Here is a 22,281-nt window from a genome sequence, read left to right on the forward strand (position 1 = left end):
CTCTTGCTCACCAGCAGCTGTCAGTCATGAGCTGCCCTGTCAGAGTCCTGCACCAACCACTCAGCATCACCATTACTTACAATGGACATTGCAACATGTCCATTAACACGTTCTTAAAATTAAAAATTAAAAAATAAAAGTTTTTAGATACTAAGACTACTGAAACAGAATGACATGTATCTACCCACCTTTATTTGGAGAAGAGTTGTGTCCAGAGAGGCTGCCTGATGTTTCAGGACATGTCCGAGAGGAGACTCTGGTAAGGAGGGCAGGTCCAGGTGCCCTCAGGGAGAGTCTGTGGGCAGCCAGCGCAGGGCAGCAATCCTGGGACAGTGCTTCCACTGGGACATTGTCAAAATCTACAGTCATAGGGTAACTCCCGTGGGCACACTCTCTGCTCAAAGCCAGTTAGAAACATTTACAATAATAATTACGATAACAATTCTTACACTCTCTCATACAAACTTACCTTCAAATTACATTAAATTGTTTTTTAATGTTTTAAAAGGCTCATCCTCCTAGAACAGATCAAACTTTTAAAGTTTGATCCATTCAGCCATCTGACACTCCAAGATGATTCACTTTTGTTCCCTGAGGCAGTGAGAATCATTTCACTGTGGTCTGACAGCATTCGGCATCACACAGAAGCCAAGAGCCACCCTTGATAATGCCAGAAGAGGGAAATCAAACCAAGGAGTCTTAAGAACATTTTGGCTGTGGATTTCCCAAAAGCAAGCTATGTGGGAAGTGTCAAAGTTGCAGCTATCCTTACATCAGTCTAGCAAGAGGAGCACTTGCAGTTTAAGTGTTAATATATATTAGCATTCATCTTAGGACAGTTAAAAAAAAGGCTATTATCCACCAGAGAAAAACAGATTAAGGAGCAGTTTCTGAACAGTTAAAGAACATTGGGTAATATACTGTCTTCAGATGGTAGCATGCAGCACTGCTGGCTCATTTATTAATGACCAGCTGCTGATCTCAAGTCCCCATTAGAGCACAGGGTTGGTTGTTACTGTCAGAATCAATACCAGAGAAGCTGAGCTGCCTAAATGTCATTCCCATAGACAATGTTCTTCAGTCTGCAAGCAAAAAAAAAAAATACCACCCAGCTTGAAAGAGATTTGATTCCTACAGATCAGCCAGTTACAGAGAAATGTTCTTTTTAAACATTCCCTTCAGGCATAACTAGGGAATTAACAGCTAAAGTGGAAGAAGTGGACAATGAACTTCCTCAGGACAAAGGCTGGTAAAAGCAGTGTTAGAATTTACACTTCAGGGAAAGAAGCGAAGTTTTAGAAAGATTAGACACTGTCAGGAAAGGTTCAAACATCATCTCCATCTTTAGAATATTGTACCCATCTCAACAAAAAGAGAATGGCTACTGTATAATGCTCCAGGTCATCTTTGACAGGTACATCATCTTTGACAGATGATGTATTTTTCATCAAGAGCTCCACACAAGACCTTTGATCAGCCGTTGTGCAACACCAACCGATCAGAGCGTCGCGCTGAGCTCATATTCACCAAACATGCAATCTGCAGGACAGCTAGTCAAAGCCAGTGTTTCAATTTTTTACTGCACAGTTCTCTGCAAGATTTGCCTTACTCATTTGAGGAGGTAACAAGGTCTGTAACCACGGTTGCTTACAGCCAACTTATTTCATTGAGACCTATCCATACACTGAATCCGATAGCATACTTTCTTGCTGAGGTGGTTTCTAAGCAGATACTGAAAGCCTATCACTGAGTCAATGCTCTAGAAAAGTCAACATACAAAGATTTATCAGAAAATAGAAGACCAGCAGAAGTCATGAGATTCTCTGCCCTTCTTCACCCTTTACCTGCCATTTTAGAAGTAGTAACAGATTTCATTAAAATTAGTTTTATTACAAAGAAAAACACAATATTCTCTCAGACAAGTACTCCTGATGCTGTCAACATAATCGCTCCAAGCAAACACAGGCCAGAAAGCTCTTTGGTACATCCCTATTAAAAACTTCACATGTTATTGGCTGTACAAGGGGCAAAATAATACCTTCCATGAATTTAACTGACACTGCATGAGGAGTAGGTCACCCCATAAAGCCCTATTACTGTGCTACAGCAATAATGTCATGCTACAGACACAGCACTATTCCAAACCAATCCTGATTAACTCGTGGGGGGAAAAAGGACAACAAAAGAACTTAAAGGCTGCAATTGTATGGCATATTTGACCAGGGCATCACTGCTTGAGAAATGTTAATAGTTTTGCCTGTTTGTTTGAAAAAGAATGAGGAAAAATGATCCATTCCAGTTCAAGCAGCTCCTGAGTCAAGCACTGTTAAATGCCAGTTTCTGTAACAGCCACACACCAGCCTTTTCCCAGCCCTGCCACTGGTACGCTTTTTTCACAGGTGTTTGATGTGGTGTGGCTTTGAACATGAATCTGTGATTTACATGTTCGCATTTGTAGCAAGATTCTTTACTGATCTGCCACTCTTCTCTACAGATATTAAAAAAAGAGCTATTCAAAACATTACCATAAAAGAAAAGCTCCTTATAGACTAAATGTTTGAAAACATAATGGTTTTATTTGGTGTAAAATACAACATACATATGAACAGGGACAGATGAACAAGCAGTATGCACTATGAAGAGGCTGCTAGATAAATGCAAGGCAGAGGATTACAAGTAAAGGACTTCAGAGAAGTAAGCTGTTTTCTGGTGAGGTTACATTAGGAAAGGAGATGAAAACATCTACAATAACTTATTTCCCAAGAAAGTTGCTCTGTTAGCAACTTCCCTATGCGGTTTTAGATTATCATCTTAACATTAAAAACACTGGCAAAATCAGAATCTGTCTTCTGATGTCCAAATTTGTTTCAAATACATTCAAATGAAAAAGCATAACTCTAATTAGTGGCTTTATCTGAAAGGGTCCAGCACTCCCGCTATAAAGCATATTTACCTCACTGTTTAGCGAACACCCTCTAGCAAAATGTGACTGACCACATTTTGCTGAGGTATGACATGCCCAGTGTGAAATTAACATTACAGAATCAGCATGTTTCATTTTGACTCCTACTTTTTACTTCTACTGATGGAATTTTCACATATAGTGCCACTTCATGGCTACATTAACTATACAAAAGTAACAACTGGAATTTCCACCTCAGACACATCAAAAAATCCTAACGCTTATTTTTTTTCTTTTTTTCTTCTTTTCTTAACAAAAATAAATTCCTTTCTTTGTAGAGAACGACCTCCATTCTTCAATAAGGTCCTGTTTGCTATTTCTGAAGGAATGTTAATAGTTAACAATTAAAAACATGACTACAGAAACTAAATACCTATAAATTGTAGGTTTACAAGGAACTAAGGTAGGAGTTTCAGCATGTTATCAGTATTAATAAAAAGTTATTTTAAGCACTAGAAGCAAAAAATATACCATTCAAAACAAAAATTATGGAAAAATAATACCAGTCTACATCATCTTTCTACGGCAGCTTCTGATACATCAGATGTTTTTGGTATTTTAGTCCTCTGCCTCATATCTGAGGATTTTAAAAAAAAAAAAAAAAAAATCATTAAAACAGAGTTGAAAAATACCCCAGACACATTTTGTCTTTAAGGAAAATATGAAACTCAAGTAACAAATTACTCCCACTAGTAATGGATTCCTGTCAAGGTTCACTGTACGACTTCAGGTACTGACAAATGTATACACTTCTTAGACTATTTTCTCCCTTTAAAATTGGCTATTTTACCAAGTAGTAGAACAAAGGAATGACCAGGAACCTAGCCACAAATCCCAAAATACAGGCAGATCTTTAAACAGAAGTTTTACATTCCACCTCTGTCCTCCTACAGCATAGGTCTAAGGCATCCATGTTGCCAAAACTCACTTGACATTTGCAGAATGACGATCTTCTACGCAATACAATGGCCAGGGTGCATCTTTTATCACTCAGTACAGGCCTAACCCTGTTTACATACTGTGGGCTTCTCGTTCCCATAAACAAGTGTAGAAGAAATACAACAATGCCAAAGCATCTGGCACATCTCGCATCTGTATCTCTCTGTGTATCACCTGGGGGCTTATCTACCACACCCATAGGTATTTTATAACCTCTCCATACTAAATTGTCTCATTACTTGCTACACAGTAGCTGCTGTGCACATCCCTTAAAAGGTTTGGCTTGCCAAAAAATCAGAGAATAGCCTGCTAGAAATTCTTTTTAGGGGAAAATTTGTAGTCTGTTTTAGAGACAGCTTCACATTTCTAAAACCAAAATGGGAGCAGAACACGGATCCAGAACAAGGATCCTGTTTGGACAGACAGAACAGCACTGCTTACTTGGAAAGCTTTTTACGTAGATCCTTTATCAGTTCGTTCTTCTTGGTGAGAATCTCTTTCATGTTGCGATAGGCAGCTGTTTGTTGAAATTTCTTCTCCAATTCCTACATAACAGTAATATCAACATATTATTTACATATTATGAAAACCCGGCTAATATGCTTTTTAAAAAAGATGACTTGCTTTTCCTCCTCCAGTTTCAGAATAGCAGTTTCTCTATTTACTCAAATTTAGATGAAGTCAGCTAGTAGATTGAAATGAGATTACGGAAAGAGACAGAGAAACACAAACTTTATTTTCTAATGAAATCAGGCTAAAAGTCTTCTGAAGACCAGGAATACAATTGTCACTCAAAAATTTCTATGCAGACAAATGGGCAACTTTTAAGCACTCATCTAGTTATAATCACGCAGTTATTTGTGTTTTTTGCTGTTTTATGTACAATGTGTCTCTGTTGAAGTATCAAAAACACACAGGCACAAGTGTGACCCAGTAAGCTCTGTATCCTGTAGTGTATGCTTGTTAAATTACTAATCAGTTAAAATGTAAGGATCTCATCTTTACGTTGCAATAAAATGCTAACCTTTTCAGCTGTGGATAGCTGATCCTGAACCTTAAGCAAGTCATGTTTTGTTGTCACCAAGTTCTCTTCCAAGAATTTTTGATTTGCAGTAGAGTCATTCAAAGTCTTCTCAAACTGGCATTTCAAAGCTGCCACTTTATTCTCCAGTTCAGTGATATCCTGGTTTGCATTAGTCTTCAATAGAAGAAGTATTTAAAATATGTCAAATGCAAGAGAAGAAACATTTAAAACATCAAGTGCAAAACTGCACATAAAGTGGGTACATCGTAGTTTCTAATAACTATATTAACATTATTCCTGTAACCCCTAAATTAGAAGTGTTTTAACTAAAAAAAAAAAATAGTTAAAAGCACTAATTTATAACTTTAAAGTACTGTTAATAAATGCATTTTAAAGATCGCTGGAATGTCTTCTCTGCCAAGTTGAGATTTCAAGTTCTTGCACTTCACTTCTTTAAGAATTAGGTGAAGCCACGGGATGAAACATATCACAACAAGTTATTTAGCATACAGAAATAGTAAATTAAAGTCCAACTTCTGAAAGTCTATGCTATAATGTATTTTCAAAGCAGGTAAAGTATCACAGGCATTTCAAAAGCCATTAGTTTAATACAGGTAGGAAAGGGTGAAAGTGTTAAACCTTGTATTATCATTCAGGTACCCATGCTGCACTATTCTCAGATGCATTACAAAATGAGCCTCCACAGCTGCTTGTGAAGGAACTTTCCTGTTTCCCTGTGAGAAGAAACAATCCAAACTCTTCCAGCCATCAGTTCTGGGTCACAAAACATATTCATGTAACTGTTCTATGGATTCCATAAAACAAGCACACAAGCAAAAAAAACATCTCAGGTTTAAAAGCTCAACTTCAAACTCTCAAAAGTACAATGACCCAGGATGAGGCTGAACCAGCAGCACCTTAAAAAGAACAAAAATCTAAAATTAAGGAGGCTCTGATTCTTTTTCTACATGGAAGGTAAGATTTGAGCACTTGAAACCACTTGATAATAGTGCATGTACAGAAGAAAAGCTTCTTTTGAATTTTGAGACAGAGCGCAAGGCTGCAATGTTGAAAAGCACTACATTATATAATGTTTCAGATCAAAATAGACAGGGATTTTTCTAAACTGTGACATAAGTCAAATATGTAAAAATTCTAAATCCTCAAGTTGAACTGATCCAACAGAGCAGTTACTCCCAAACCATGGTTCACGTTTGGTGTATGGAACCATATTAACTATTAAAAAAAAAAACCAAGAAGAACAAAAAAGGCAGAAATCTCCTGAGCCAAGAGTTGGTCCTTAAGGACCACTGTGGTTTGGCAGATATTTGTTTGTCCAAAGAGTTTGAAAACCACTGCTTTAATGAGCAGCTGGGTTCATATGATATTATTGACACCCATCGTATAAAAATATGGAGTGAAACCAGACAAAACTCAGAATTTTCTCCAAAGAGCTAATACTTTAGTCAATCACCTAAGGTAGTACATTTCAGCATTATATGTCCTAGCTAGTTTCAACAACATATATATGCCTGTAAATAGAAAAGGTAAGAGCTGGAGAAGAAACTGACAGATTATAGAGGACATGAAAGCTGAAGATGCTCAGCAGCCCTGACACTGAGGCCAATTCATGTTTAACCAGAGAAGTAGGATGAGATTTGGTTCCAGTCTTTTAAAACTACAAAAACTATTACACAGGATTTAATAAAACCCTTTAATATTTTAAACCTTCAATAGTTTAAGGCTTAACAAAACAGATAATGTTTGCCATGACTGACAAATCAAGTTCCCTATTAAATAACATTATTGCATACAGATTTTGAAAATTACTAGGTAAAATTATAACATATTAAGAAAGCCAAGTACATACCATAAACCAGTTAGAAAGCAAAATAAAAAGAAATCAGGATCAAAATATAGAAACTAAAATGGAAATGTTTTACGATGTTGAATTTCACTTCCAAATCTGTAAATTTTACAGGAATTTTAAAAAGTCAGTTTCCCAAAATAATGGCATTAAAGTGTTCTAATTTTGTTAAAAGTTTGAACTGAAATGTTTTAAATTTAAGAAATAGTCACACATAAACATACTTTAGAAAAAACTAATTATTGGCAAAACACAGGTACAAACTTAAAAAAGTACTAAGGTGACCTGAACAGATTTATCTGTGTCAACCTGTATGACTTCTGGCTTCTTAGGTTTTCTGGTTCCCCCCCCCCCCCCCCATTTACTTAAAAAATAAATGGTAAACCATTTTTAGACAGTACACTGATACAGGCAGAACTACATAAAATCAAACATTTGCCATCTGACCCACGGTCGTTGACATTTGTAGCAAAACTTCAATTGATGTTTAAGAATACAGGACACTGGACACTAACATACAAGTATTTAGGTTTTTGAAGTCTGAAGTGAGCAGCAGCAAGTCTGGCTTGTTCATGTCAATATCAAGTGTGACAAATGCTTGAAAGAACTAGTGTTTTATTGTTGCTATAGAAACCAGGTTAGATCTCATTCTTTCACTAGTAAATGGGAAGAAACAAAGAGAAATAAGTTTGTATCTGTTAATACAAATACCACCCCTGAGAATATGAACTCTGGAATCCTACTTCCTGATAGTATCTGGATAGTGTCTTATACTTTCCAATAATAATTTACGATGGTTTATGTGACAAAATATGCGTCATAGCATCAGCTAACGTTCTGGATTAACTGCTGACTGACAGACCAGTAGGAATAGACAATGTCAGCAGGAACATGACAACACTAACTTGAACTTCTGTATTTTCCGGAAAAGAAACACACCATACAGACCAACTTTTCAGATGTACAGGCAACAGTTGCATTGAAAGCAGGTGGTGGTGGTGAAAAGCCTAATTATATTTACCTTTTGATCTCCTTGGACCATCTGTAAATCCTTCAGTGATTTCTCTAGCCTGGACTTCTCATCTAGTGCGGCTGTAGCCTGTGATACATTGAAAATGTAAAACCTCAGAAACATACTTTAATTGAAAATATAAGAATAACCACCATAGGATTCTTAGTTACAGATTTTTTAATACGTAAACAGCATTAAGTATCCAAGCTTACAGGGAAGTTACCTGTGTTTCTATGGTCTTGAGCCTGGTCTTCAATTTTTCATTTTCTTCTTGGAGACAAGCAACTGTCTTTGGGTTAATCAATGAGACAAAAGTTTGTGAACACTCTTGTGCTATTTTGAATTTTCCAAATATTTCAGGTAAGAAAATACACCTCATAGCTTAGGAAAGCAAACAAGCTTCTAAATGCTTATGAAAATGGCCTTCATAAGAAATCAGTAACCCATTTACTTATTCTGTTTCCTGTCTCAGTCAGTGAGAAATTTAAGTCTCCCATTCTACTGCAATATATAGGACTGTTCACTTAGATTTGGTACATGCTTTAATGAACTGAGATTAGTATCTATTAGTATAGAGCTCAGCATCTCGTTAGTATCAAGATTCACAACAAACAAAATTGCACGTTCAGAGATGCAGATCTCATTGCTGATCATCACTTCTATTTTCAATCAAAAGACAAAGGAAGAATTTATTCATAGTTCCTGTTTAAAAGAGACAAACACCAGGTTACTGCACATGTTCTGTGTCACAGGAAATAACCATGCTTTATTAGTCAGAGTAAACTCACCATATAAACTTTGAATTATTTTTGACAAAAAAAAGACATCAGATGCACATATTCAACAAAAACTGTTATGAAACAGATTTTGAAATTATTTTTGAAAAGAACTATACTGATCTACAAGTAAAATACAAGTCTGAATTCCTGAATGCTTTAATTATCTTAAAGGGTAACAACAATTTGATTCAGAGACTGTACTTGACAGATCATTTTGGTAATGCAGGCTAGAAGACAGAAAGCTCAACTGCTCGCTAAGTTTCTTCACTGCCCGTAACTTAGAAGTGTATTGTCAGAAGCGTGGCATTTTAAAGAAGTTCAGTTGAACTAAATGACTCCAATACCTAATAAAACTATTGATAACATTAAATACTAGAATGTGTTTTGTAATTCTGTAAATCTTTAGCGAGTGGGAAATCAGACATTTTCAAAACTAGGGAATTACAAATTCTTTAAATGCCTGTTTCTTTAGGAGCAATTTAACCAACTAACAAAAGAAAAAGGACTGAATGTAATAAGATTGACTGCAAGGGATACAAAAAATGTTTGATAACCTAATAATTTCAGCCAGGTGCATACTTTAATCTACTTCCTTATTGGAAAGCCAGCCATCTGCACGGGACAAACTAAATACTGGTTTCTACTAATTTACCTCATTAAATGGAAAAATAAATAATTACAAAGGCCAAAATGTCTTTGCAAAAGTAAAGTAATATTGCAATACATGCTAGAGACCATAACCGCAAAATAAATTTAAAGCTGCTTTACAATATTAATTTATTAGCATTTTACTTTACACTCTGGGGTATAATACCTTGACAGACACATCACACATACATTACTATCCAGCTATCCAGTTCAGTTGAATAAGCAGAACGGTCACTGACCACAACTGCACAAACAGACAAATTCTTACCTTGTTTAGCAGCTCCGACCCACCTTCATTTAATGGAGCCAGTTTTGGTTTAACGAGATCTGCACTGGGCTAAAGAAATAATAAAGGTTAAAAAATTAAATTGTACAGATTTCTAGGAGGAAGAAAAATATTACTTTAGTCTGTAAAATAACTATTGACCGTCAATTAACCTTTTTTAGTAAAGCAAATGAATGACCTTTTAGTTCAAGTTCATTTTTAAACTGGTATTTTGGCTCCTAAGTTATACACTTTGCTTTCAGCTAAAGTTAAACAAAAATACTGCACAGAGACATAAAAGGACTGCAAGCTTGAATTTACAAAAGACTACTGATGCTGCAGCAACCAAAAGACAAAGGAGCAAGGAAAACACTAAAAAATATTTGAGTGATTGTAAGAGCACAAAAATATTTACACAGCTCCAAATAATTTTCTTATTTTAAGTACTCAGATATAATATATATTAACTAAATATACCTTTACGCTACAAACCAAATAAGGTGCAACCATAATCGTACAAGATAAGATAGAGTTATATCTGTATTGTGGAATTTGCTCAGCTCTTGACTCCATTGACATTCCTTGACAAGCGAATGTCCCAGTCTTTCCCCAGTTTCCAGGGGGAAGGGAATCCAGGAGCAGACGCTCCAACACATCCCTGGTCTGTCTGACTTTGGGATGAGGATTATGAGGCATGACCCAGATGTGCAGAGTCTGCGATGTGGAAACAGCCAAGGCAATTCACTGAGAGCCTGGGTGCAAACTGCAAAATGTTTGTTTTTGGAGACTCTCAAAGATTGTTTTGAAAAAGGGTGGGGTTTTTTTTGTTTTTGTTTTCTCTCTTAAGCACAAAGAGTCAATACTATGTATTTTTAACATCTGTCATAATTCCACATGACATTTGATTAGGATTTTATTAAAACAGAACTACCTTCTTGTTCGAAGATGTAAATTCCGACTTTTCAAACTCAGCAACCTGTTCCAACAATTCTCTTGAAAAGAAAAACAAAGAGAGGCATTTATTTACTAAAAGAGCTATGCTATGAAACACATACCAGGCCGATGCTGTGCTCTTTATTGTATGTAAGACTATTGTTAGAAGTACAGAATGAAGTCCCATGCAAATACAATAAATGCAACAGCTCATGTCATGCAATGGTAGGGTAGATTCATTAGAACCGTAAGATTTAGCATCCTTGATTAAAATATAATCTACTTGGACAACAAAGGCTTTTTAATCAAATCTTACCACCTGCTCTTAACCAATTAATTCAAGTAAGAATATTACTTATAAAAACATCTTCCTGACAAATTTGAAATTATTGTGTATCTTGCTACTTTACAGATGGAAGACTTGAAACTAACCTATCATCGATACAACAGTAAAAGAATAGATTTCTTTGGTTAGGAGAAGAACGCAAACAGTCAACACTCTGAAGTTTTCTTATTATTGAAAGGCACTCTGTATAGTCCAATATATGTTACCGATTCTCCAATTCAGAGACGTCTGTCTGTAACTTAAGGTACCATTTCTCAGCCTGTGAGAAGAGCTGCCGTAGAAGTAAAACATTGGTGTACGTTGTATTTATGAGCTCTGACTCCACTTCGCTGTGTACAACAGTCTGCAGTCCATCCAGCATGTCTATCACCTCATCAACTGTGAAGGTCTCCTCAACAAGTCTAAACAGAGCAGTCAAGACGAGTCACGTACGATAAAGGCAAGAATTTTGCACTGTTATGAGACCTCACTACACAGGTATCACTCTCTTATAATGCAATGTCCCTCTGAAAACATCCACTGTCAATAGTTCTTAGATGATCGTGGCACTACTAATTGGTTACTGTATTTAAATTTCCTCTTACAAATATTACTTCACCTACAGTCTTGCATCAAATTTAGACATCAGAAGCAAGATACAGAGCAATGTCATGCTGTCAGTACCTATGTTAACAGCTAAGAATTCGAAAAACTGAGTTTTGTAATTACTTGACCTGTACCATTTGGAAAATTATTGGGTCTTTCTTCCTCACTAAGAACATACAGATGTAAACAGACAAATGTTGCCCCATAAAGCATCTAAACTTGCAATTGTTGTTAGCATATTTTGCTTTATTCTTGCTCAAAACCATCCCCCATGGTACCTGCTGTCCTTAAGGTCCTGAAAACAAGAATCCACTGTTTTGAGACACAGGCCACGCTTGAAACGAGCAAAGCGCATGTAGTTGATCACTTCATTCTGGTGGTGCTCGTTAAGGCCTAGCTCTGCCTGTGGACAAGGATATAAGGATATAAGCACAAAGACAAATATACACTGAAATAAGTAAAAAGGAGCACAAGAAGACTTGTGAAGACTCGACTTCTGACTAGTTTCTGTCCTTGCTTTCATAGGGTTATCATGCTGACCAGTACGTTAAAAAACAACCACATTTTCATATGTGTCATCCCTATACACCTCATGTAAGTGCTCTCCCTTTAAAAGCACCAATACTTGAAAGTAAGTCCTCAAGTGACCAACACCCTCAGAAAAGTCATACAAAATCAGAGACAACCAGAGGATCAGAACCAGCAGGACTCTAGGGGAGAAGAAGCTCTTGGATAAATTTGTCTTTGTGGTACACGTACACGTGTATAAAGTAGTTGAATGATGTATCTTTTATAGATCTAATAAAAAAAATACATGGGAAAGTATGTTATGTTTCTTTGTCAGTTTATATGTAAAATCTCAAGACTTCTCATATAATCTTAAGCGATAATCTGAATTTGTTTCTCAACAGCCTATTGCACAGAAACAAATATTCCCAGGGCAAATTAAGAACCATTTTTAGATCTGGCTAACTCACCCTTCTATGCATGTCTGTACTTCAGAAGAAGGAGTATCAGCATGGCCAATTACATCAGAATAAATCTTACTTGTGCAGGTAGCACCAGACACGAGGAGGCACAACAGGGCACAAACCAGAGTTTATCATCACAGCCCCTGCAGAGCTGATGCAACCAAAGGTTAAGTCCATTTCATTCACTCCAATGCACCAAGCCAGTACTGCTGGTGTTGGAGACAGCAGTGTAGCAGCTTAGGCGAAACAGTTAATCTGATCACCTTGTCCTTATTAACCCAAGTGCGCAGGGCAGCTCCAGTGAAAACACAATACCTGGATGAACAGTACTGAAAAGGCGATCACAGACCCCAACTGCCTGGAAATCACAGGCAGTCTAGGAAACAGCAAGAGCAGCAAATGAAAGAAGCTCTCATAACGTGGCTGCGAGTCCTGCGTCTCCCACCAAGTCCCACCCACATCTTGCAAACGAGAGATCATACAAAAAGCTCAACTAACTCTCTCTTTGCTGCTGCTGGGTTTTCTTCAGGCGAAAAGTTTCCGTTGATTACAGACAGCAGGCCACATGCCAACACCAGTGCTGAAACCTCACCATCTAGAACGCACCCTCAAAACGAAATTAAGCTAATAACTAAATATACAGGCGCTGGCCAAAGCCACTCGTGATCTCCAAGCGCAGCCGAGCAACAGGGACACCGAACCCTGCAAAGCCCCCAAGCCCCGCTGGCCTCCGCAGGGCACGACAGGGCGGCGCGGACGCCCAAGACGGCAGGCGGCGGCCGCCCGGAGCGGCCCCCGACTGCGGGCCGCCTCTCCCCGGCAGGACGCGACCGGGCCGCCCCCCTGCCCAGCCTCCGGCCCGGCCCACCGACGCGGAGAGCCTCCTCACGGCTACGGCGCTGCTCGGCGGGGAACAAGGCCGCCCCGGCGGCAGAGCCGGCGGCGTCCCCTCTACTCACCATGGCGGCAGCTGGGCTCGGCCGCCTGACGACGGGCTGGCGGTTGCCATGGAGAACGATGCCTCGCGAGCGCCCCCGCGGCGCCCCTATTGGCGGACACGCGCTCACGTGGCTCGCACCGCCTGCCCCCCCCCCCCCCACCCCGGCAGGCGGGGGCGGCCGTTTCCCGGGGCAACCAAAGTCACCGCCCCCCGAGCTCGCGCCCGGTGCGGCCCCGTGTCCCCCCTGCCGTGGCTCCACCGCCTGCGCATGCGCAGGTGTGTACGCCGCAGCTGCCCAGCGAGCGCGGCGTCTCGCCGGCGCGGAGCGGGGAGGGAGGGGCGTTCGGGGTTCCTCGGTGTGGCTGTGAGGTGCCGGCCGGCCTGGGCCCTGCCACCTGGGCACCGCCGGGAAGAGCCCGGCCCCGTCCTCTGTGCGCCCTCCCTTCAGGTATTCACACACACTGACGGGATCCCCCCGAGCCCTCTCTTCTCCTGGCTGAACAGTCCCAGCTCTCTCCGCCTCTCCTCGTAGGAGGGATGCTCTGGTCCCTTCGTCACCTCCGTGGGCCTTTGCTGGCCTCTATCCAGTAGCTCCGTATCTTTTCTGTACTGGGGAGCCCAGAGCTGGACACGGCGCTGCAGGTGTGGCCTCAGCAGTGATCTGCTTCCCAGATATCAACTGGTAATACCACACTGCTGTGACGAGCAGGTCTTGGACACTTGCAGATTGTAGGCGAGAACTTCTCGTCACGGGTTCTCAGCGTGCCAACTCAGAAAGATGCCCTCCTAGACTTGCCATCTGTGAATAGACAAGGACTTGCGGGGGATGTGACGGTAGATGGCTGTCTTGGCCATTTAACTTGTAGGGATAAAGAAAAAGTGGAGGCACTCAACGCATTCTTTGCCTCAGTCTTTAACAATACTGATAGACCTTGGGCTGCCCGGTCCCCTGAGTCAGAGGACTACGAGTGTGGGAACAGCCATTTGTGGACACTGAAAGTATAAGGGACCAGCTGTATCAGCTGAATGTTCCCAACTCCATGGGGCCGGATCGCATTCATCCCAGAGTACTGAAGGAGCCAGCGGATGTTAGGGCATGACCCCTCTCCATCACCCACCAAAGGACTTGGGAGTCTGGGGAGGTCCCTGCTGACTGGAAGCTAGCCAATATTATTCCAATCTACAAAAAGGGCGTGAGGGAAGGCCCAGGGGACCACACACCTGTTAGTCTAACCTCTGCTCCTCGAAAAATTATGGAGAAGATTCAACTGAGTACTACTGAAAGGCACTGAAAGAATGATGCAGTCGTTAGGCACAGCCAGCACAGATTCACAAAGGGAAAGGCCTGTTTAATCTGATATCCTTCTCTGATAGGGTCACCCGCCTCCTTGATGAAGGGAAAGCGGGGGATGTAGTTCCTCTGGATTTTAGTAAGGCTTTTGATACTCTCCCTCACAGGATCCTTCTGGACAAGTTGTCCAACTGGGGGACGAGCGGGTTCACGCTGCACTGGCTGAAGCACTGGCTGAACGGCAGAGCTCAAAGGGTTGTAGTGAATGAGGCTACATCTGGCTGGCCACTGGTCATCAGCGCTGTTCCTCACGGCTCAACTCGAGGGCTAGTTCTGTTACATTTAGTTAACAGTCATCTGGATGCAGGAGTTGAATTAATGGGATGACATTGAACAAGTCCAAATGCCGCATTCTGCGCCTAGGACAGAGTAATGCCGGACACAAGTCTAAATTGGGAGATAGAGTGGCTGGAGAGCAGCCCTGTAGAAAGGCATCTGAGGCTGCTGGTCGACACCAGGCTCAACATCACCCAGCAGTGTGCCCTGGCAGCACAGAGGGCAAACTGCATCCGAGGCTGCATCAAACACAGCATCACCAGCCGGTCAAAAGAGGTGATCATCCCGCTGTATGCAGTGCTCCTGCAGCCTCAGCAGGTCCGTTAAAGAAACAAACGACAACTGGCATGAAGCAGCCACCGTGACGGGTTTCTTTGCTTCCTATGTACCAGCTGACTTGCTACGGGAACCCTCCGCAGTGCATCATCAAATACCAAATGGCCTGAAACAGGCAGAGCTCATGGGTACTAGTCACTCAGTCATGATCTTCATTCATCTGAAACAAAATGACAAAAACTTCAGTAGTATTCCCAACAAAACTGCTTTTTTGGATACCTCTTTGCTACTGATAAGAGGAGTGGCCTAAGGAGAAAGGGACAACAAACACAACTCTTCGTTATATGTACTTGCTCATGCTTTTGTCCATTCATGGGAAACACAGGGCTTCCACGTGGCAGGCGCTTCTACACGCTTCTCAGATTCTACATGACACCAGGGAATTAGGTCTGGGAACACTGAGTACATGAAGTAAGTAATTCAGGATAGATGTAGGTAACCATTAAGGCGAACAAAACCATAGACAACGTCTTTCTGTCAGAAGAGAATGATGAAGTGTGGTTTTGTGTAGTGAACTAAGAAATCTAGCTAGGACTGCCAAGACTAAAAGCTGAGTGGGTAAAAGGTGATTCTGACAGGGGGAGATCGCGACCACCAACCCATGGACCACCTACCCAACTGACACCACCTACCCAAAAGAGAACAATGCAAAAGGATGACTGAGTCTGCGCAATAATTTACATGCCAAGCAAGCAAATTTGTACCAATCACCAAAGAGAATAATAATTAATAAATATGTACAGATAAAATAATGATGTATATTTTTGATCTACATAAACCCCATGGAAAAGGTATGAGGTCTGCACGTTAGCTGGAGCTATCCCCCGTGCATCCAGCGCTACAATAAAGAGTGCCTGCCTTTTAACACTACACTGGTGTTACGAGCTTTTATTCTCCGATTTTCGGTGACACTACTACTAATATTAATAATAAATATGCAAAACAAACTAGGTACAATACCATTTTCTCACTGCCCAATGACTGATTCGCAGCCAGTTCCTGAGCAGCGACAGCAGAACCCGCCGGTTTCCCCGAGCTCACAAATTTCACTGATTTCACCAAACTCACGAAATCTGTATAGCTTGCCAAACTCCGGGAAAAAGACCAACCTCCCGGAAAAGTTCAACCCCCCACAAGAGAGAGACAGGAGAATTTGTGTTTTTAAAAAAGGATTCCTGCCCCCCGCAAAATCTGCCTTTACCAACTGAGCATGACATCTATGGTACAGAATATTTCCATTGGCCAGCTTGGCCTCGTTGTCTGGCTCTGCTCCCTCCCAGCTCCTGCACACCTGCTCATCAGCTCAGCACAGGAGGCTGGAGAAACTCCTTGAGATCTTAGCAACAGCTAAAACCACCACTCTTATCAACACTCTTCTCATACAAAATCCCAAACACAGCAGCTACAGGGAGGAAAATTAGCTCTGTCCCAGCCAAAACCAGGACACCATCTTTTGGGATCCTGTCCAAATGGTGCAGATGCATTTCCTATGCTCTTTGGCAGGAAAGGAACAAGTCCTTTCTCCAGTGCTCTGAGCTCACTGTTGTGGACCACATTGGTGTGGAGAATGCCTGCATGTTTGCTCAACAAACTTTTGGTCCTAAAGCCGTAACACATGCTGGGGAGGGGGAACTTGTGAAATACACTGATACAGAAATGTCAAGTACAAGAGCCGCTCCACCGTTTCTCACAGCGTGGAACCGGCATCCCCCAGCACAGCTGACGTGGAACAGCTATTGCAGGCTGTTCCTCAAGCCAGGCCTTACTCTTGCCCAAAGCAGGCAGGTGCCTAGGACAGCGCATAAGCAGTGAAGCTCCAATCACTGCTGCTAAAGCAAGAAGCGCAGGCCTTCTTCTCCACTGGGCCAGAGCCCTGACAGCAGGGGAACTCCCAAGCCACTCCAAACGGTACAGTGCCCATGCTCAGCTCTCACTGGCACTGGCTGGCATCCTTCCTCTTCCTCCTTGGAAGGAAAGGACAATTCCCAGCAGCACTGCTGAGAAGCAAAGGTACCAGGTACTGTGTGACATCATCCCAGTCACGGGCAGGCATTTCAACTGCTTTGCTCGGGAGGTAAGAAAATTCAAGTTTACTTCCACTGCCTGGGCTGAACAGTGCTCTTGCTCCAGGCAGAGAGATTCTGCCTCCGGGGCTTTTCCTGCAGACAGCAGAGGCAGCAAAAAATGTGAACCAGAAGCAGTCGGGAATTGCACTACCTCCACATTTCTCCCTGAGCAATGAGGTAGGTGTGGAAGCCAGTTGTCGTCAGAAGGTTTTCTCGCAACATGTTTTTCTTGAACGTAAGATCACCTCTACTCCTATCCCCTTGTACCAAGCTTCTGTAGACCTCCGCAACTAGAATTCGAAGTCTCGGCCATGACCCCACCCCTCGCAGACCATGCTTACTGGCCCCCTGCCTTCCCTTTCAGAAAGGTCTCCCGGGAGGCTCTGCTACTCGTCACACAGCTTGACCACAGCTGCAGCACTCAATGGCCACATCTACCCCAGCCACCCTCCCTGCCGGGACAACGGCTGCAGCACGCTCCAGGCAAAGGCCACAGCCCAGCTCTGCACCACCAGCGCTTCGCCGGGACACAGCAGAGCACACAGAATCTGTTGCGCACAATCCACTCTGTTTTGGGGAGCACGCAGCGCCGGGTGCCGTCTCCTCCTGGCTGTTACGCACCCGGGAAAAGCGCGGCCCCCCTCCAAGGGCAAGCCAAAGCTCTTTCCCCAGCAGGAGACTAAAAGACCTGACAGCAGCACTTGACGGAGGCCTGGGGGAAAGCAGGCCACCTTCCCTCGTGCCCTCCAGGGCCTTCTCCCTATCTCTGTGTCGCTCCAGTCAGCACCACACGCAACAGGCACAAATGCATTTGCCGGGTGGCACAAGGAGGCTGCGGATGCAGCTTGGTCCGCACACAGCTCGCCAGAATCCACTTGTTCTTCTTCCCCCTGAAAAATACTCTTGAAACCCAAAAGCACTTGCACCCACAGCCCTCCAGAGCCACCTGTAGCAGGCCGGGGGCATCCCAGCCCCCCTTAATCCTCTCCCTCCCCACCACCACCTCAGGAGTCTCTTGGGGCGGGACGGAAAACGGGGAGCCCCCACGTTCCTTCCTGCAGACGCCACAGAGTCCTTAGCACCCAACAGCCACCACAGAACATGGTGCGGCCACCACTGCGGCTCCCACCCCGTGGCCCCCATGCCCCTCTCGTGCCCCAGATCATGCACACTTTTGTGCTCCCCGAGACCTTCTACCCCCCAGGTAGGCACCCACCCCGACCCCTGCAGCCCGCGGACGCTCTCGGGGCCAAGAGCGGAGGTGACTGCCAGCCATCGCTCCCCTCTCTCTTGCAGCCTCAGCCAACCTCTGCCAACTGCCCGCGCAGCAGCAGCCCTTCCCTGCAGCCTGGCCACCCCCACTCTGGGGGGCACCCCTGGCATGGGGGGCACCCCAGGACCCCCAGCCACCACCACCAGGTACGGCAGCCCTCTCTGCTCTGGCACCTGGCCACCTGCGGCACCCTCACCATCCCCCACCCCCGGGCGCCTTCAGCACCCCCAGACCCGGGCACTCCCACCAGCCCCACCACCCCCGTCCACACTGCACTTTTCCCACGAGGCTTCAGCAACACCGGGCCAGCGTCCCTGCCCTCGCCTGCCTGAATGCGTGCCCAGGAAATCCCATTTCCAGACAATTTCCCAAATACTTGGGGCCATCTCTCCCGCTTCACCTCCCAGAAGCGACTCTCCTCCCACATTTCCAACCCTGTCCCACCGCCACAGCAGCACACCCCGCCGGGACTGCCCCGGCCACCACCTCCCCACGTGCCTGGCGCAGAGACGGTGGACATTGGCGATGGGGGCCGGCTCGGCGGGTGCCCCTAAAGGGTCCCCCCACCCCACCGCCACTCCCTCTCACCTACACAGGGCTGCAGATGGCTCCATGTGGCTGCTGCTTCCACCCCCACCTCTTCCACATCGAGTGGGCCAGCACCCACCTGCCTCCAGTGCCCATCAACATCCTGCCAGGCAGCGACGTGCCCCCCAGCCCCTCTGATGCCCCCTGCAACAACCACCTGGGGGACCTGGCAGACAAACTGGCCGTCTCCGACGAGGAGCTTCGCAGGGAGGCCCTCAGCCTCCTTGGCTGCTCGTCGGACATGGTGCGGGGCAGCCAGGATGGTCCTGGCAGCGTCCCCATGCCTGGAGACCCTGGGGGCACCAGCGCAGAGGGGAGCCCGCTGGCCCCAGCACCGCCGCTGTCGCCGACACCCAGCCTCATCAACCAGCTCATCGAGGGGCTGCCTGATGACATCAACACCTCTGGCACAGGCACCCCCGCGGGGACGCCCCCAGGAACCAACACCCTCCTGGGCAGCGATGGCCCCCCCAGCCCCTCTCTTGCCCACCACAACCAACATCTGGGTGACCTGGCACTGCCTGAGAGGGTGCCTCTCGAAGAGGCCCTCAGGGTCTTCGATTGCTCCCTGGACACCGAGGGGCTCATCCAGGATGGTCCCGACAGCAGCCCCATGCCCGGGGACCCCGCTGACACCGGTGCTGCCGTCCCCCCCTGCCCCTTCACCTCGCTCGCGCTGCCCAAGGAGCTGCTCACCCCGGACTACGGCGTCCCCGAGATCGCCGACGCCATCCTGGGCCTCGAGGAGTTCGCCAAGGGGCTGCAGCCCCACGAGCCCTGGGGGGACGCGGCCATGGATCTGCCCCCGTCCCAGCCTGCCACGGCACAGCAGCGGGGCAGGAAGCGGGGGAGCAGCCCCTCGACAGAGCCACCCAGCCAGCGCCGGGCTCTGGCAGGCAGCAGGGGGGGGGCCGGGGGGGATTAGACCCACCGCAGGGATGGGGGGGAGATGGGGGGCGTGGGGGCGGTAGGGCAGGAGGGGGAGGATGTATTTGAGGGTGGGGGGCCGAAGGGTTAGAATAGCCTTATAGCAGCTTTTCTCTTGGGTTTTTTTTCCATTAAAAGTTCTTTCTCCAGAACGGCTCCGTGCCTCTGTGGGAGGAGGAGGGAGCGCAGGCGGCCCTGGGAAACGGCACCAGAGAGGTGCAAGTGCCCCGCTGAGCCCCAGATCGGAGCTGCCGAGCCCCAAAGGGCACCGAGACCACCCGAGGGCCCATGAACCCCCAGCAGGACAGGCAATGCCAGGAGGGGACTCCTCTGTCCCCCTCCCCAGGGGAAGCAGCCCTTCGGCGGGGCAGCCAGCATGCACGCGTTCTTGTCGGACTCACGGACACAGCCCCATGCATGAAGCAGCACCCAGCCGCTGGGACAAGGACAGACCTTGGGGGCCAGCGGGGGGACGCACACACGACAACAAGGGCTCCAACGCCTTCGTCTTCAACACAACCACTGTCCCCTCTGGCTGGGACCGGGCTCAGTGCAAAGCCCTTCAAAGCCTCAGAACAATCAAGCCCTTCCTTGGGTCCCACCGTGCTCAGCTCAGCAGCCCGGCTTTGCTTCACTGCTCCAGCAAAACAACCCCAAATCACACCAAAATGCCAAGGGACTTTTAATGCAAACACCAGTAGTAACGCATTCCTGAAAGTAGCTGCTCTGGTGCAAAAGCCAGATCCTTAGATGGATTAGCTGTTTGACAGCCATTTGGGGGCTCAGCCTGACTTTGATCTTGAGATTTTGCCTTTTAGCAGGCCAGCAGAACTGTGTTATCAACTAAATCAACTTCACAACAAAACTTGCAGAATTAACTGACCTGTGTTTTCGGCTTTGAGAGAAATACAGCCATACAGTTCTCTATCCTACTTTATTGAGAGTATCTGGCATAAACCTCAGGTGGTAATTGTGTAATTTTAATTTTCTTTCATAAAGAACTAGCACCACCTGCTGTAATTTAGCCCACCTCCCCCTGCTGAAATGCCAAGCCAAAGCCAAAAAACATTCTCGAGCATCTTAACATGCCCGTATTCCCAGCACAGGATCCGACTAAGCGTCAGGCCCAGCTCAAGGGAATGACAAAAACATGCAGGAGGAGAAGGACCTGGCCCTGAGGGTAGGACCTGTATGATCTGGGATTGCTGTGGAATCACAGCCTCAGCACGTTACCGCTTCCCTTTTCACTGGGGCTTCCCGTACAGAAATTACAAATGCTGTTCTCTTAGTCATCACTTGCTCCACCCAGCAAGTCACAGATCCTAGTAAACACCTCAATCGTGCTACAATAACTATGTGGCTCCAACAGATATTAACAGTTCCTGTCAGATCTTAACTACTCTTCACTACTTGGTTGTCCATCCAGCCTGGCCCATTGATAGGGCTTGCCCTAGCACTTCCACGGCGAGAAAACCAGCAGCTTACTGAGGTAACCACACCCTACAGAGTACTGAAATCAGCTCCATAAAAAAGGCAAGGTAGGAATTCTCATTTGTCACTACAGAAATTTTAGGTCCAAACACACTATTTGAATTCATAAATAAATTAGATGCATCCAGAAATTGAGTTGTAGAATCTTGCCTAGTGTAATACAAAGTTTCCTTACAATTTCACGTCAAGGCAAGAACCCCAGTGACGTAACAAACCGCAGCCTTCTCATCTCCTCCCAGCCTCACCACTTTTTATTCTCCCATAGGAAATCAGACAGACACAAATTCGAGTGTGCAGCCAAGTCTTACACCCAAGACATTTTAAAACCGCAACAGTACCTTCATTGACATCTTCACTTCAACCAGACTTCATGTATTTTAGAGAGTAAAATCTGCAACAACTTCATCAACACCTCCCATGTTTACGGTAACTATTTCTTTGTGGTCAACAAGTTTAACCAGAGTTGCGTTCACAACAGCTCTAATCCAATAAATCATACAATAAAAGCAAAACTAAGGGAAACAAGGCTTCTAGGCAGCATCAGAAACCCGCATAGGGATCCTCCTTATTACCTTTATGGGTAGCTACGCAGCAGCAGGTTCCACCCACCTTTTCAGGAGTTGCACTGCATGTCTCTGCCTCTAGCGCCTTCCCAGTTACAGTTCCAGTTGCCAAAACATGAAAGAGCTGAAAAAAAGACAC

General features: G+C 44.9%; 1 protein-coding gene across 3 annotated transcripts; it reads right to left on the minus strand.

Moving 5' to 3' along the window:
• Window positions 1–2,554: 2,554 nt before the first annotated feature.
• On the minus strand, window positions 2,555–13,375 carry LZTFL1 (leucine zipper transcription factor like 1). 3 transcript variants are annotated; one of them, XM_075418852.1, is made up of 10 exons: window positions 13,291–13,375; window positions 11,639–11,763; window positions 10,982–11,176; window positions 10,428–10,488; window positions 9,500–9,568; window positions 8,028–8,093; window positions 7,814–7,891; window positions 4,926–5,099; window positions 4,343–4,446; window positions 2,555–3,539 (listed from the first exon to the last, which is right to left on the minus strand). In XM_075418852.1, the coding sequence occupies exons 1-10, from the start codon at window positions 13,291–13,293 to the stop codon at window positions 3,521–3,523; spliced, it is 894 nt and encodes a 297-aa protein (XP_075274967.1). In that variant the 5' UTR covers window positions 13,294–13,375; the 3' UTR covers window positions 2,555–3,520. The 3 variants fall into 3 exon arrangements, with proteins under 3 accessions (XP_075274967.1, XP_075274968.1, XP_075274966.1); XM_075418853.1 differs by lacking the exon at window positions 13,291–13,375 and adding an exon at window positions 12,830–13,175; XM_075418851.1 differs by lacking the exon at window positions 13,291–13,375 and adding an exon at window positions 12,338–12,480.
• Window positions 13,376–22,281: the final 8,906 nt, after the last annotated feature.

This window comes from Opisthocomus hoazin, chromosome 4, assembly GCF_030867145.1.
Source record: "Opisthocomus hoazin isolate bOpiHoa1 chromosome 4, bOpiHoa1.hap1, whole genome shotgun sequence".
Taxonomy (NCBI): domain Eukaryota; kingdom Metazoa; phylum Chordata; class Aves; order Opisthocomiformes; family Opisthocomidae; genus Opisthocomus; species Opisthocomus hoazin.